This window comes from Chelmon rostratus, chromosome 2, assembly GCF_017976325.1.
Source record: "Chelmon rostratus isolate fCheRos1 chromosome 2, fCheRos1.pri, whole genome shotgun sequence".
NCBI classification, from domain to species: Eukaryota; Metazoa; Chordata; class Actinopteri; order Chaetodontiformes; family Chaetodontidae; genus Chelmon; species Chelmon rostratus.
In genome coordinates this window covers 22,066,739-22,081,979 of record NC_055659.1, presented here as the reverse complement: position 1 = coordinate 22,081,979, position 15,241 = coordinate 22,066,739, and the positions used below count along the sequence as shown (strand labels likewise).

Here is a 15,241-nt window from a genome sequence, read left to right as displayed (position 1 = left end):
ACACCGGGGCAAAGAACATGGCAATAAGAAAGTAAGAGCAGGAGAGAAGCCGGGGCAAGATGTTTCGCCTCTCTTTATGGAAAACAAAAGGCCAAATGTTGATGAAACATTTAAGGCAGACTTTATTTTAACTCAGCTCTGGGCTACCGGTCGAGCAGCTTCACTGTCAGAACACAAGAAAGCTTCTTTGTTGAACATATAAATTTTTCAGTATTTTTCAGTATTCAGTATTTTCGATGTTATAGATCACTTTTGTCTTTAGTACATCAGAATACTGATATATCAGAGTTGGGTTTTGGCACAGTCAGTGGCCTTATTGCAAAAAAAAAAACAAAACACACGAGGCACTTCATTAGAAAATAGTAAGAAATAAGTAAATAAAAAGGCTGGTGTCTATCTATCTATCTATCTATCTATCTATCTATCTATCTATCTATCTATCTATCTATCTATGTGAAAATTGTTGAGATCAGCAGCCTCCCAGATTTGTAATGATTGCCACAAATCCTCGGCGTTGTGCTTCTCCACAGGTCAGCACTGCGTCTACAGTGAGCCATGACTTTGCCATGTGGAACCATTAACCACACATGAACACGCCGATATATGCTGACTGGACCATTTTACTGTATGACACCGGACGTGAATGTGCTCCTGAACTAGTATCACAAAAACTTTTGTGTGAAGAAAGTGAAGTATTTTAGCTTTAGCTGACAGTTATTTCAATTGCACGACACACGTCTGTTATTGTTATATATGCTATTGACATACTTCATATACTCATATATAAACACACATTTACTTTTGCATATGTGTTTCCTTAACTTGAAATTTCTGCTGAATGTATGTCAGCTTGTTTGTCTTCAGGAAGTGAACTGGCTTGAACGTGTAGGTACAGCCATCCCTTTACATTGTCTCTGTCTCTCTCTCTATGTAAAGGTCAGTGGTTTTAATGAGAGGACTGCCGAGGTCAGACGAGTCAGAGGGCTCCACCTCCCTGACAGGCGCCATGACTCCGAACCTGCTGTTAGCATGCTAATCCTTGCAGGAGCTCCATGAGCGCTCCCTCCTTTGGCTTGGTGCGGTCATCTCTCACTGTGACTAACTGGCTCCCTGCTCGGCCATCAGCCGTCCCCCATCTGACAGTCCCCTCCAATAATAATGGACAACAGAGGCAGTGCTGCCTTGACAACGGCCCTCTTGACAAATTAGGCTCACTGTACTCCCCGCTCTGGCCCCGCCTCTTGTTTCCCCTCTTGTTGCTTAGCAGTTCAGGGCTCTGCCAGGACAGGGGTGGCGGTGTGCGGCGTGGCGCCGGTGGTCGAGTGTACTTTGGTACGAGGCGACCTCCTCTGTGACACAGGTTGCCTTTCTCCCTGACAAAACACTCAAAACCGATCGCGACGCGCCTTCCTTGAAACCGGACACAATGTGGGGCCTGAGTGTGCATTCTGAGCTGAGCTGAGTGGAGGATTCTGGGCCAGGGAGGAGAGGAGGAGCACATAAACACACACACGCTCACACACACACACACACACACACACACACACACACACTCATCCCATCCCAAACCAAATGCGAGAGGAGGAGAGAGAAGGATCCCACAGAGAGAGGATGATGCAACGAGAGTGAAATTTTTCGGCCGGAACACATGCTGCATTAACGCAGACCTGCAGGACGAAAGAGACACACACGCACGTCTTTCTCTCTTTGTTCAAAGGCAAATTTGGTTTTATCCTTCCTTTTTTCGCAGACGGCACTCCTCTAATGGCAACCTGTAACACCTAATTGCCTGCAATAAAACACAGCATGGGTCCTTCATGTTTTTGGCATCATGACTTCCTGGCCTCACCAAACACGACGAGCCCAATGATCTGCTCTGAACCTGCTCCCCCGACACGTTCAGTTAAAAGGGCTGACATATCAAAACCATAGGCGTTCAGAGGGAACCATAACTCCCTTTATGACCAGAACAGATTATAGCCCCCATCTGTAGCATAAACCATCTGCAGCATGGGTAAATTTAAACCAGATTACTAGTGGTCATTACTCTGCATCTCTACTTGTTTGATTTCAAACATATTAAACCTTATATGATCATATCATTATTTTCTCAAGTATTGATATTAAATCATAAAATGGTTGAAAAACAGCCAAAGTATTATCATTAATCACCACAGTTATTTAAAAGCTGTGCTCTAAATGCAGTTTCAACGCTAGTTTTTTTTTACTTTGAGCAACTCTCTGGCTTTGCAACTACTTTAACTGTCTGGTCTCGTGACAAAAGCTGTTGCTAATGTATTTAGTTTGGCCGAGGATAAATATATCATACACATTAAATTACCACCAAATGAAACTCCAGCACTAAAACAAACTTGGTGACAGTTACATTTGCATTTGCTCTGGAAAAAAAAAACAAAAACGAAGATGTAGACAATAAAGGTTTGGCTTGCAACACAATAGCGCCTGAAGATGTGACGGCAGTAAATAATAGATAACACCTTCAGTTATTAAATGTCTTCCTCATATCATCACAGCTCAATTGCCCCAGTGATTATTACATGAAATCACGCTGATGAATAGCGCGAGCAATCATATCTACACCTTCTCCTCTTGAGTAGATCCCCACCGCCCATGCTGCAATGCCAGGGAGAAGAGGAAGAGAAGGGGCTGGCTCTTTGTGCTAGCCGTGCCTCTCAGCCCCGTTGTGCTTGGTAGCAGCAGCAGCAGCAGCAGCCGGTGACCATTATAAATGGCCTCTATTAGCATGGCTCGGTCGCAGAGGGGAGAGAAATAAAATCATTGGGAGAATGTAGGCCTGCACTGGTGTCCCTGCGCCCGCTCCCAGCCTCTGCAGACCCCCGTCCCGTGCTCCCCTCCTCCCCGCTCCTTCCACCCCTCCATTCCAAGGGGACAGAATCCTAAAGACTAGATTACGAGTGATACATGGAGTCATTATGGGGAGGGTTATGGCAATAGTATCACAGGCACGGCTGACAATGGCTATAATAGGGGTCTCTTTCTTCAGAGGTAGCATTACCATAGCAAAGGCTGTTTCTGTAGGCTTGTTGATGTACAGCAGAACAGGAGGGCCTTTTATTACCTGCCGTAGCAGAAAAAAGCTCTGTATTATCTAGCTGAAAACCATGCTTATTTCTTTGTAGAAGTGCCATGTCTCTTTGGGCAAAGTTAAATGAATGCAACAGTATCCCCAGATGAGGCTTTGCATTGTTAACAATGACAGTAACCAAGTACGTGCCATTAGAAAAAAAAAAACAAAAAACAACAAAAAACAGAGGTAGGACAATGCTGTAAAAGGAATGGCAGGTGATCATCTACAATCTCCGACTGGAGCTGAGGCTTTGTGCTGCCACAGCCATTATCCTGCACGATGCACCGCCACTGAACGAGCAACACGTCAGTGCAAGTACTGGAAGTGAAGACAAAAAAAGGGGGGGGGGGGGTGAAAGCAAAGAATGGATCAAGCAGAGTTAATGAAGAGGACAAAAGATGGAAGGGAAGTTTTCTTTTGAGCAGCTCTGTAGACTTCAGTGGAACATTTCACACCTTAAAGGGTCACCATGCCCTCTCTATTTTGGCTCTCTATACTCTATGGCAGGACTCTGAAAAATCCGAACGGCGTGAAGGAGTTGAGGGAAGAGGGGAGAGGGAGAGATCGTTCACATGTGCATGCATAAATGTACATCTGTACAAAATGTACGACATTATTTTTAAAGCACCACCGTTCAGCTCAAGGTTTTTCAGCTGCTGGTCGGCAACAGTGAGCCTGACCTTCTACAGAAAATCCAGGAAAAACTGCTCCAGTTTCAAATGCAGAACATATTGAACATGAAACTGGCATCATTAACAGTGAAGACGCCTTTGAAAGGTTTTCATTTTACAGGACACAGAAACATTGGATACAGCATGAATTATTTCTCTTCAAAATAAATGTAAATTTGCCTGTAAGTGTATTTACTCTTGTTTCAAACTCTTGCTGCGATAGCGTGCTATACCTGATTCATGTGATGCTGTGTAGTCTTCAATAAAACCAGTACGGCGGCAGTGCACGCAGCCAGTCACTCTGCCTGTTATTTGTGGGACGTGCTGTCTTTTACTGCTAATTTGGGAATCTTCTATGGAAACCTCAGGAAGGTGCTGGGAGTCTGGGGAGGGGATGCGGCCTTCGAGCAGCTCGCAGCGAGCCAGTGAGCTGGCGAGCCGGGGAGCAGCTAGTGCCTCTAGCTAGTTAAAATATGAGCGCAGCGGGGGCTCGCTAATGAAAGCGGGGGCCCAGCCCGGGAAGCAGGGCCGTATATTGCGGTGAGGAGACAGTTCTTAGAATCAGCTGGTGAGCCGTGCCTATAGTTCTGGGGCCACTGGTGATTAACTGTCCAACAGGGAGTCGCTACTACAGCTGGGCTATTAATAAAAGATAACCCCCCCTTCTCCTTCTCCACCTCTTTGGTTTCCCCATGCCTGCAGACAGTCTCCGCCCTCTGAAATTATTTGTATATCATAATCATTTCCTGACACATGGCACATGCCACACATTGTTTACATGAGGCAGAGAGGGCTTTAAAAGGGAGGGAGGGGGGGCTTCCAAAAAGTGATAGCTCATTCTTAATGTACTTTACTCCCCTGGGAGATGTCCTGCAGGTGTAGCAGATCAATTAGTGACCTCTCATTAGATGGTGATTTGCAGAGAATGACTGCTCCCCCGAGAGAAGAAAATAAAATAAAGGGATAAAGCACCATCATTCCTGTTGCACCAAAAATGCACTTCTGATCGGTGATATCAGCCCAAAAGGCCACGTAGCATTGTGACACCAAAAGTTCATGATCATTCACTGGCATCCTCACTGAAACAAAGGAACCTGCTGTGTCAGTCAGGGTTGGAAAAGTTAGAAAATAGACCCCAGACAATAAACTGTGCATGATTAGAAAAGCTAAAAAATCAATTAAAACATATTTCTGGGCAATTTACTTTTCTGTTTTGTAGTTAAGTTTTCATTTTCACGCAGAGATAACTCAGACCACCAACACCGGAAAACCTTGAATATCTTAAAGGCTGAACAAAAGTACAATATATTCATAGGCCTTCTCCTCTTGTGTTGCACACGTGCGTACACACGTGCACGCGCGACCGCCCCCCCTCACGCCCAGCGCCCCCCCCCCCCCCCCCCCCAAAAAAAAAAAAAAAAAAAAAAAAAAAAACAACACACACACACACACACACACACACACACACTGAGAGAGTTACGGGTAACAGAGTGTGCGGTGCTGCGGGCAATCAAACACAGCCTCCCCGCTGTTGCAACGTGAAAACGTGAGGTTAATGGCCTGGATTTAGAGCTGTAGTGAATGAAAGCACGTTTACAACCGCCGGACTCGATGTGTGAACACTCCCGTGCACACTGCCCAAATAGGAACATTGCTCCTCCTAACATCACCCTACATAAATTTATGCCGTCGTGACTCCCGATTCGTGACACCCTGATGCTTGGACATGTTTGCTCAGTGAGGCAGAGAATGATGCGCTGAATTGGAGAAACAATGGCAAGTCTAACAAAAGAATAAATATCCTTTTTTTTTTTTTTTGGATGCCACAAATCCACACAACAACATGCATGAAGTCATTCGGGCTTCAGCCTGACAGAAATTTTGCACAATTTTGCCAACAATCGTGCAGTTCTACCCATCAAATCCTGCATTATTCAGGATCCTCACTTTGACCAGCGTGTGACAGATTTCACGCTGACAAAAACAAGTACAGCCATAGTTGTCTCAGGGAATCTGGGCATAACCCACCTTTGTGCATGCCCGTGAAGCGGTCCTTCAGCACAGTGAGCTCGTAGATCTTGCCGAACTCCTCGAAGAGGGGCCGGAGGTCCTTCTCGTCCAGGTTGCGGGGGATCTGACCGATGAAGAGTTTGATGGCATCGTGGTCCTTCATGGGGATGGTGGCTGGGCAGCCCACCGGGCTGTGGCTGTGGCTTAATCCGTTCACGAGCCCGTTCGTGCTGGCGGAGACCACACCGACACCGTGCACCGTGCCGTCCACCTGCCCGTTGGTTAAAGTTGCCATCTTCGGACCGGCCAGTGAGTTGGGATGGGTACAACGGCAGCAGATGGTAAAGGTGGAGAATCGTTTTACGTTGAAAAAAAAAAGCTGGTGGAAGTCTTGGTCAAAATTTGGTTCCGAGACCAAGCCGTGCCAGAGCTGATTCCGCTCTCGTCCTATCAAAGCCAATATTTACACTGATGTGAAAACACATGTAGCATTTGGCGAAGACGCATATCAAAAGCGCGCAATGCCGTTGGTCCCGGTGGAGGCTTTGATTCCTTATATTTATGTCCTACCCAATAACTCGTTCATTGATTTCATAAAAGAGAGACAGAGAGAAAGAGAGAAGGGGGAGGGAGAGAGAGAGAGGGAGAGAGAGAGACCAAGACCGTTCACTGTCTATTTACACCCACGTTCCCTCGTCCCAGCTTCTTGGCACCCTTTTATTTTTTTGCATTGAGGAGTCGGTATGGGTGTCTTCTCGGTTTAAACGGACAGGGCCGGCTCAATCTCTGCCGGAGCGGCGGGGAGGTTTGAATAAAAGGGGGGCGCTAAAAACTCGGCATATATCAAACGCAGAGTTTTCTGCCCCCCCTCTTTTCTTAGTGAAGACCAAGTGGTACATTCCACCGAGGGGAGAGGGTCTATAAATAGAGAAATATAGAGAATACGCTCCTTTGTGCTCCTACTCAGAGCAAATAACCACACATTCACGAACTCACGAATTTATCACTTCGTGACTGAGATGCACGCTCTTCTTATTCATTAATACGCTGCACAATTGTCCTAACAGCATTTTGCATCCGACATTTGTCGATTTATGCAAGAAATAAAGATCCGCTGTAGATGGAGTGTGATTGAGGGGGTGGCTGTCGTTCTTAGGTGCTTTGATTTTGTGCTTAAACCACATTTTATATCATCTCATAGCCTCCGTCACCTGCGGCGGCGGCGGCAGCAGCAGCGAGCCGCTGCGCCCTGGCTGCGCCCTGGCTGCGCTCCTGGACGACGGACAGCTCCGCGGTGCTGAAATGCGGTCCCACAGGCGAAAGTAAAACACACTGATGGAGGATGCCTCTGACGGTTCCGACTGCTCGTTATTGTTAAGAACAAACACGGGTGCTGCACCGATGAGACGACGTCTTATTAGCTTCCTGTGCCATTTCCAAAGTCATGTGGATTAGATGATTTGATTTCCAGAGAGGGGAAGTCTGTGAGCACCGCCGAGTGGCGTAGAGAGGGGGAACATCGAAGGGAAAAAAAGCAAAAAACGAATCACACAAGAATGGGACAAACTGACAAGATGTACAGACATCCACGTTAGGCGATGTCGGCAACGCTTTGGGTTTAGTCCGTTGATAAAGGGGGGGGGGAGCGTTAAATTCACAAAAATGACCATATGGAAGGACATCCAATTCATTCATTTTCCTCTATAATGAGTTTTTAGCTTTCTGTAGACCTTTAGGCATCGACCAATCAGTTTTTAATCAAATGTAGAGTGGCCAGTCTGATTGTGATTTATGAAAATCTGAGTCTGAGTGAGTTAGGTGTTGGTATTAAACACTAAGAGAGGCAGGTTTAAAACGCTTAAACGTAAATTAAAAGCATGTTTTTTGGCTGTGATAAAAATGGACTGAGCATTCCTGATCAAATCGGTAGAAAACAGAAAAACATTCTGCTGGCTTGCAGGGTAAACATATTAGGACGGAGTGATCCTTATTATTAGACAATGAACACCACCACAGTTTTGCCCCTGTGAGTTTACACAGCTCGGAGCAGAGTGACCTGCAGAAGGGACAAATGTAGCGACAGTAGGTTTGAACACCCCCTGTCAAAGTGTGGACAGTTTAGACTGACTGACACTTCTTTTGGATTTTATATCACATAGCTTAAACTCAGTCCATCGTATCTTTGGCACGATATGACCTCTCAGTTAAGAATCATTGGCTATTCTCTTTTATTCCTTTAGGAGTCAGTTCATTTTGTTTATCTCTATTCCCAAAGGACGACAACAATACCCGAGGCCCTGGTAGTGTGTAAATGATAAGAGTGCAGATATTCCTATTGAAATCCAGTCTGAAGAATGCCATTTAAATGGTCAACAGAGTAGCCCATGAAAAATGAATCAGTGACAGTGGAGTGATGATAACCTTTATAACGGTTTTATCTCAAGTTGGGTAGCCCTTTTTGATTCTATGGGAAGCATTAAAGTATATCTCACTTTCTCTTGTGCTTCAATAAAGATCCATACACATTCTGACCTACACTATATGACATATGAGGACAGTACATTACCCACACATACATCATGTGTATGACCATGATGATGCTCATATGAAGGCAGTAATACAGCTCCTATATATGATAACATGTGATATTCATAGTAGACCACAGGGTAAAGTGTGGGGTATACAGGCCACAGGGCACTGAACCATTCTCCAGTGATGAGCAAAATGAACAGCTAGTGTACTCCAGTTATGCTTCAGTGTCTTCACTTAAACCACGCAGCCTAAAGGCCTCATGCTATAGCGACGGCATTCAAAGCTCATAATGTTGACCTATTTGTTTTCATTTTTGGCTATGAGGCATACCCCCCTCTGCCGAGACATTAGCCAACCATTAAATAACAAAAGCGAGACACCTCCGCGCCTCTCTCACCTCTTTCTGCTCTTCCGCCAGCTAAATGGCCCGGTAATGTCATCCCGTTCTCACGGCATGACCGGGCCCCAGCGGGGCGGCGGCGGCGGTGGTGGTGGGGGCCTTGGCTTTCTTTGGCATGACACCGTGCTCTGCTCTACAAGCTTTCCCTCGGGGCCACACTCCATTCACCACAGCAGCCTTGCCTGCTCTCACGCCTGACTTACCTCCAGCAATATTTTTTAATACAAGGGTGAAATGGGAGGGCACAAATCATTGTAATTATGTTCAGTGGGTACTGCCGCGATGATTATGTAAGGTATGGCGCCATGATGGTTCCCTCACGGTCTGTCTCGTCACACAACCTACCTGTGAGCCACTAGGAAATGTTTTCAGTGTCGCCCGGAGTGAAATGGCTTCGGTGACTGAGCCCATCGGACTGATAATAATAATATGCAATTAACGAGCAAGACGTGTAACAGTGTGTCTTTTCACTCCCCAAATGGTACTTATTTCAATCCGTTTGGGTATACTCAAATATGACTGCATAGATCTTTCAAATCATTTGTGCCCACTGCACAGGCATGCTGAGAGCAATTCAAAGCACTCGGTCTGTCAAACAATTTTCATATTTGTTCTGTGTTACACTAAAAATCTGTACATCCCCCCCAAAAAACGGTCTGATGCAATCAAATGATTTCATTTGTACACATGGAAATAAAGACTTAGTTCCCAAAGCTCCTTAGTGAAATAAATCAAGGCTGGACTTTGTTAATATTTAGAGCTTATTAATGGTTAGACTGCAGTTGTAAAACAGGACTGACAAGAGGCTGTAAACAGAGGAACGCTGACAGAGCTGTTTGTTAGAACTGACAAATGTATGTCTCTGTCCACGGTGCCGAAACTAAACAGGGCAATGCTGCCACATGTATGTCTCTGTCCATGGTGCTGAAACTAATGTAGGGCAATGCTACCAAGTGCATACCTCTGTCCATGGTGCTGAATTTAATATAGGGCAATACTGAACTGTGTTGCTCTGCTATAAGGCAAGAAGCCCACATAAATTCTCAGTAATACTTAAAAAAGCTTAAGGCCAATGAGAAGCCTGCATGGCCAAGGTGTAGATGACCATATGTGGACTCCCTGCTTTTCTCAAAATATTCCTCTGAGCTCATCAAAAAGAGGTCACTTCATTCCTCCCCCCCAAATGAACCATTGCAATCATACAGCAGAAGAGGCCTATTTTGCCCTTGGAATATTGCTCCCTTGCTCGTCATGGCTTCAATTTTCAGTTTCGGCACTGTAAACGGTGGCAGCAAGGCAAATAAATGAAAAGGGAAATGAAATTCTGGGTAGCCAAGTTACACAAATAGACTGATAATCTTCATGGGGCACCATAAAGAGCTCTGGCGTTTTCAATATTACCTATTCTGCATAGTAATGTCTTTTCTCACCTCTCCTTCATATGGGACAAAGTTCTAAATCTCCTGTAGCCTTGGGACACCCAGGCTGTATATCACCTCCCAGTAATTTAGGGGGAAGAGCGCAAAGGAATGAGGAAATGGCAGGTGCATGACTAAATGCTCAGAAAGTTTAGAGGGACGAGGAGGGCAGGAAGGTCCCCTTTAACTTGATTAGCACCAATTTGTTGGAGATTGGAAAGGATGTGCCAAGGAAAAAAATGACTGCAGTAATTTCAAATCTGTGTATGCTGTCTCATAAAAAGTACACAGCGTTCTTGGCATATACCGTATCTGTGTGGCATTATGATTTTACATATATGTCACATGTAAAAGTATCTTATCATATACAATAGATAGATAGATAGATAGATAGATAGATATACTTTATTTATCCCAAGCTGGGAAATTGCAGTAATATAATATATAAACATACAGAATTCTTTATTCATTAAGGAGTTAATAAGGACGGACACACCAATATGCGTAAACCAATGCAAACATGGCTTCTAATTGGGAGATGGAATATTCTTAATTTCCAGAGAAGAAATGTATTTTATGGGGTCATGTGCGGAATAAGCAGTCTTACAGTGGAAGTTTGTTGACAAAAGCAAACATGCATTGAATAACGCATTAGAATCATTAAAATAATTTATAAAATATCCGTCCAGCAGATGTACGGCCTAAACATGTCTTCCAGCCTTTGTTTAGTTTAATATACACAGTGATCATAATGTAGGAAATTGTGTGCTTGATAAACTTAGTATACCATGTAAAGGTCCAAAAAGTATTGCAACACACATTTAGCACACAATTTCAGTGTGCAAGGTGTCACACTCAAGTGACCAGAGGCAATAAAAATAATTTGCAGCAGTCATACAAACCAAGTTCACGAAGTTTAAAAGGTGCTGCAGTGCGAGATATGAACAGGCGTACAATCCCTCTTTCTCTGTAAGAACTGGAAAATTCTTGTCCTTCGTTGTATATTATATTACACATATGCTGCCCAAAATTCCTACAGTCAGCATACAGCTGAGCACAAAGAAATAATGACAGGATGCTCTGGATTCCATTAAAATAAAGCCTGTATATTTGTGAATTGCAGAATCTTCTGAGAATCTCATTCTGTGGAGCAATGAGGTGTGTCTGTCTCTCGCCCCTGCGGTTATACCTGCACTGCATTGAAAAGAAATTAGTGCTGTGACATTTGACATGGGTGGGCGTCTCTGCTTGTGCCGAGCGCCAGCTACATACATCAGCCATGTTGACAGCTCCTCTCCTTGACTGACTCGCTGCCCTGAAAACACAAGACTCTTGACAAACACCAGCTTCTTGACAACATCACACGTAGACCAACGTGTGCCGTGCACATGTAAATACAGCTTTGGGCGTGCAGATGCACCCACACACATGCTTTCACACTCAGGAACATGACAGGAAATGTGCCTAATTGTGCTGCAGCGCCTTTGTGACTGTAAAACCGTGTTCTTGTGTCCGATGCCGCGAGTCTTCTAGTCAATCATTCCAGACGGAAAATGTCTTCAATGTCTGGCTGCTGTCTGAATCACGCGGCGCCAAAATCCTATTTCCACTGCAACAGATCAATTCCGCAGAGGGGTCACGAGGTGAGGTGAACTCTGACCCCTGGCTTTGTTGCGCACACTGATGATACTCCGAGGGCTTGACCTGGTTGTCAGGGTGATGTGACACCTCCATTCAAGATAGGCAGCCATTTTGGGGCCAGAGTTTCTGACTCCCCGGTGTCATTAATTGCTCTGGGGAGGAAAGTGGGACTCACAGGGGAGTGCGATAACACCTGGTTCTCTGGTATACCCCTGGGCAAAAAAATGTCTAGAGTAGAGATGAGGTGTAGCGTTTGTGTCACTGTGTGTGTGTGGAAGTGTGCGAACGCTGCGTGCATGTGGTCATTCGTGTGTGTGTGTATTTATTTTTAGATTGCTGTAATTCACACGTGCTTGATGCGAGACAAGTGGACAAACTCACGTGTAAAAGCAAATATGGGCTCGTCTTTGTTCATGTGACCCAGAAATTCCATCGGCCCTGTCAAGATGAAATTTTCTTTACTTACTTACTTCTTTACTGGCAGGAATGTCTTGAAATACACACACACACACACACACACACACACACACACACACACACGCACACACAGCTGAAACAATACTGCTGTGGCAGGTTCAGTTATATACTGTAGACTGGTAGTCTCTCTGCTGATCCACATGTCCAAAAAAGTCAGGAAACAGGACGACAATGGATAATCCATTATTGACTGTCTTGGCAACTCTTAACTGCAAGTCCGCCTATTTAGCATAGTTGCAAGTAGATGATGTAAGCAGTAGTAAGCAGAAGTGTTTCTAAATGTTTTTGTGAACATCTATAACTCCTCTCTTGGGCACCCATAAGTGGAAGAATGGCAATATGTTGTAACAATATAAAATATGGCTTCATAGGAGAAGTAAGATTTGCTGACAAACACTGCACAGTAATAAATACTATGTAATTTCGTAACATCTGTTTAGGTCTACTTATAGTGTGTTATAAATCATTTATTAAATGTTTGTATTCTGGGTGTACATTCTATAAATAGGTGGACTTAATTCAATCAAACCCCACACTCTTTATTCTGCAATTACCTTTCTATATAGTAATTTTTGTCATCAGTGATGGAGCCTGCCCCTCCCGCCTTGAAATGCTATTGCCTGCCTATGCACACCTACAGCATGAGTTGGCTGCAATGTAAGCAGATGCACCAGCTTTCTTACAAAGTTGCTTAAAGGGAATTTGCATCCCCCAGAATTCTGGGACCCGCAGCATTAAGCTACACAATCACAAGTGTCATCCAATCAAACAGGATTATAGCTTTAAAGTTGCATCACGCCTAATATGAACATTATGTCCTAACATGAACAATATGTCCCATTTGAAGCTGTTCTGCTTTCCGAACCTCTTCAGCGGTAACTCACTCCACAGAGCTCCGTAAGAATGTATTTTGTGATAAAAACCACCTGAAAATGAGCCACTGAATATCAATGAACCACAGGTTTTGGCAAGTCTACAGCCCCATGTATTACTTGATGACAGCAAAACAAGGTCTTTTAATTGTTTTTCTCAAAGCCCTCTCCTCACAGAAGGCTCTGAGACTTTGGTTTGGCTGAAGTTCTTCACAATACCGTCCCAGTAAGCAGTCTAATTATAGCTGCTAAGGGGAAGTGATAGCGGATATTTACGGTGCAGTTAAATCCCTGGCACAGAGAAGAGCCCATGATCGCAATATAATAATTTGGCATTTGGCGAGACAAAAGAGGCTGCACAGAAATATGCTTCAAGTCTTAGACAGAAAAATGACAACAAAAGAAATAATGGTGTAATTGAGGTAAGTTCTTGCAGAGTTTGGTGTGTGCGAGACTCTTTCCGGGGGCCCCCATGGTTTGTTCCTGAGTGATGTGTAGACTCTTATCGGCTCAGGAGAGGAAGTATGTGTAACAATTTTTTTTTCTGATAATGACAGATGAATGGAGACGGACAGACAAAAGGATGGCAGAATGATGGAAGGGATTGGAAGGGATTGCTAGATAAACCGGCAGGTGAAGCGATAGATGGATAGATCAGTTTTACTGTACTGCCTGGCAGTGCAGTTTGAATGTGCTTAGGAGCATGTCTTTCACAGTGTGGGAATGATTGCCAGCGTGTCGGCTCTGTGAATGGAATACCGAGCTCGGATGAACATGTTTGAGGCGATTGTTCGAAATCGCAAACACGCACACGTGCGCATCCACGGATGCGCGCTCGCACTGCGCCGTACGCATGGCTGCTCTTTAGGTTCAATTAGCATGAAAAATGCGTTTTGATGAGATAGAAAGCAGTAAATGGAAGACGACTGAGTGGAAAGGAGGGTTCCTCATACTGCCTGTCTCCCCCTCTGCCTGTATCCTGCTCCGCCTGTCTTCTCTCCTGCCAGGAATGAGAAAGACAAAGTAAATACCACAACACCAATCTACCCTGTCTGACCCCTAATTTGTGTCTAGTGTGCCTCTCTGAACTTTAACATCTTGCCCACTATGTTCATACCATTCTTTACTCAGCACATGGACTCAGTGGGACAAATTAAACAGTACTTGTGCGAAAGACGCATAGCGAGTGTAGAAATCCATCAGCCAACAAGTCTGAACAAGGCCGTAGCATCTGCCCCCAGCTTCTGGCAGACACAAACACGAAGGGGCTTCCTGGCAACAGCTTTGCTCAGGTAGGGAAAGGTCATTAATAATGAATACTAAATCAGCATCTGAAAAAGGTTACCGTTTTCAAACGCCGCACTCTCTTCCTTGTACCTCTCCCATAGCATTTATTATAGCCTTTTCACTTTCCTTTCACTGTCACCTCTTTTGTCAGTGAAAATATGAGCTATGGCTTTGCTCTGGTTCTGTAGGGGGCAGGAAGGGAGATGAGAGGAAAATGGTAGCATAGTGTGATTCATTCATACACGGATCAAGTGTGATGGCTCTGGGAGTGGTGCTGGGTTATTTGGTTTTCTAGGGCCCGATGTCATTGTGTGAGGTTTTTCATAAAATGTAATGCAGTCCTAAAACCGTGGAAAGGTGTGTCTATATATATATATATATATATATATATATATATATATATATATATATATATATATATATATATATATATACACACACACACACATATATATATATGAAGCTGCAATGGAGAAATTTCATAATGGAGTTGAGAAGGCAAGAGAGAAAAAGAGAAGGCTGTTCCTAAATATCTTAGTCAGGAGGTGGATGTACTTCATACAGTTTGTGTCTCTTTTTGATAGAGAAAATATGACTCATTCTTCAGCTGGCAGTGCTACACACATTTGGACCACATAAAGCACTCTCTCTCTCTCTCTCACACACACGCACACACACACATATTCATTACAATGCACGCAGACGTGGATACAGCACCCACATTGTGTTGTCGGATAAAGGGAGCGGAAAAAGAAGTAAGCAGTGTTACAAATAGACTTTCAGAAAGGCTTTTGAGCAGAAGGAAGGAGAGCCTTGAAGAGTGC

General features: G+C 44.3%; 1 protein-coding gene across 30 annotated transcripts in view; it reads right to left on the bottom strand.

Moving 5' to 3' along the window:
* celf4 (CUGBP, Elav-like family member 4) overlaps positions 1 to 6,085 on the bottom strand; it is a 76,012-nt gene extending 69,927 nt beyond the window's left edge. For all 30 annotated transcript variants that reach the window (XM_041951355.1, XM_041951504.1, XM_041951405.1 and 27 more), the window contains exon 1: positions 5,809 to 6,085. In XM_041951355.1, the coding sequence (XP_041807289.1) occupies positions 5,809 to 6,085 (277 nt within the window). The remainder of the gene's footprint in view (positions 1 to 5,808) is intronic.
* Positions 6,086 to 15,241: the final 9,156 nt, after the last annotated feature.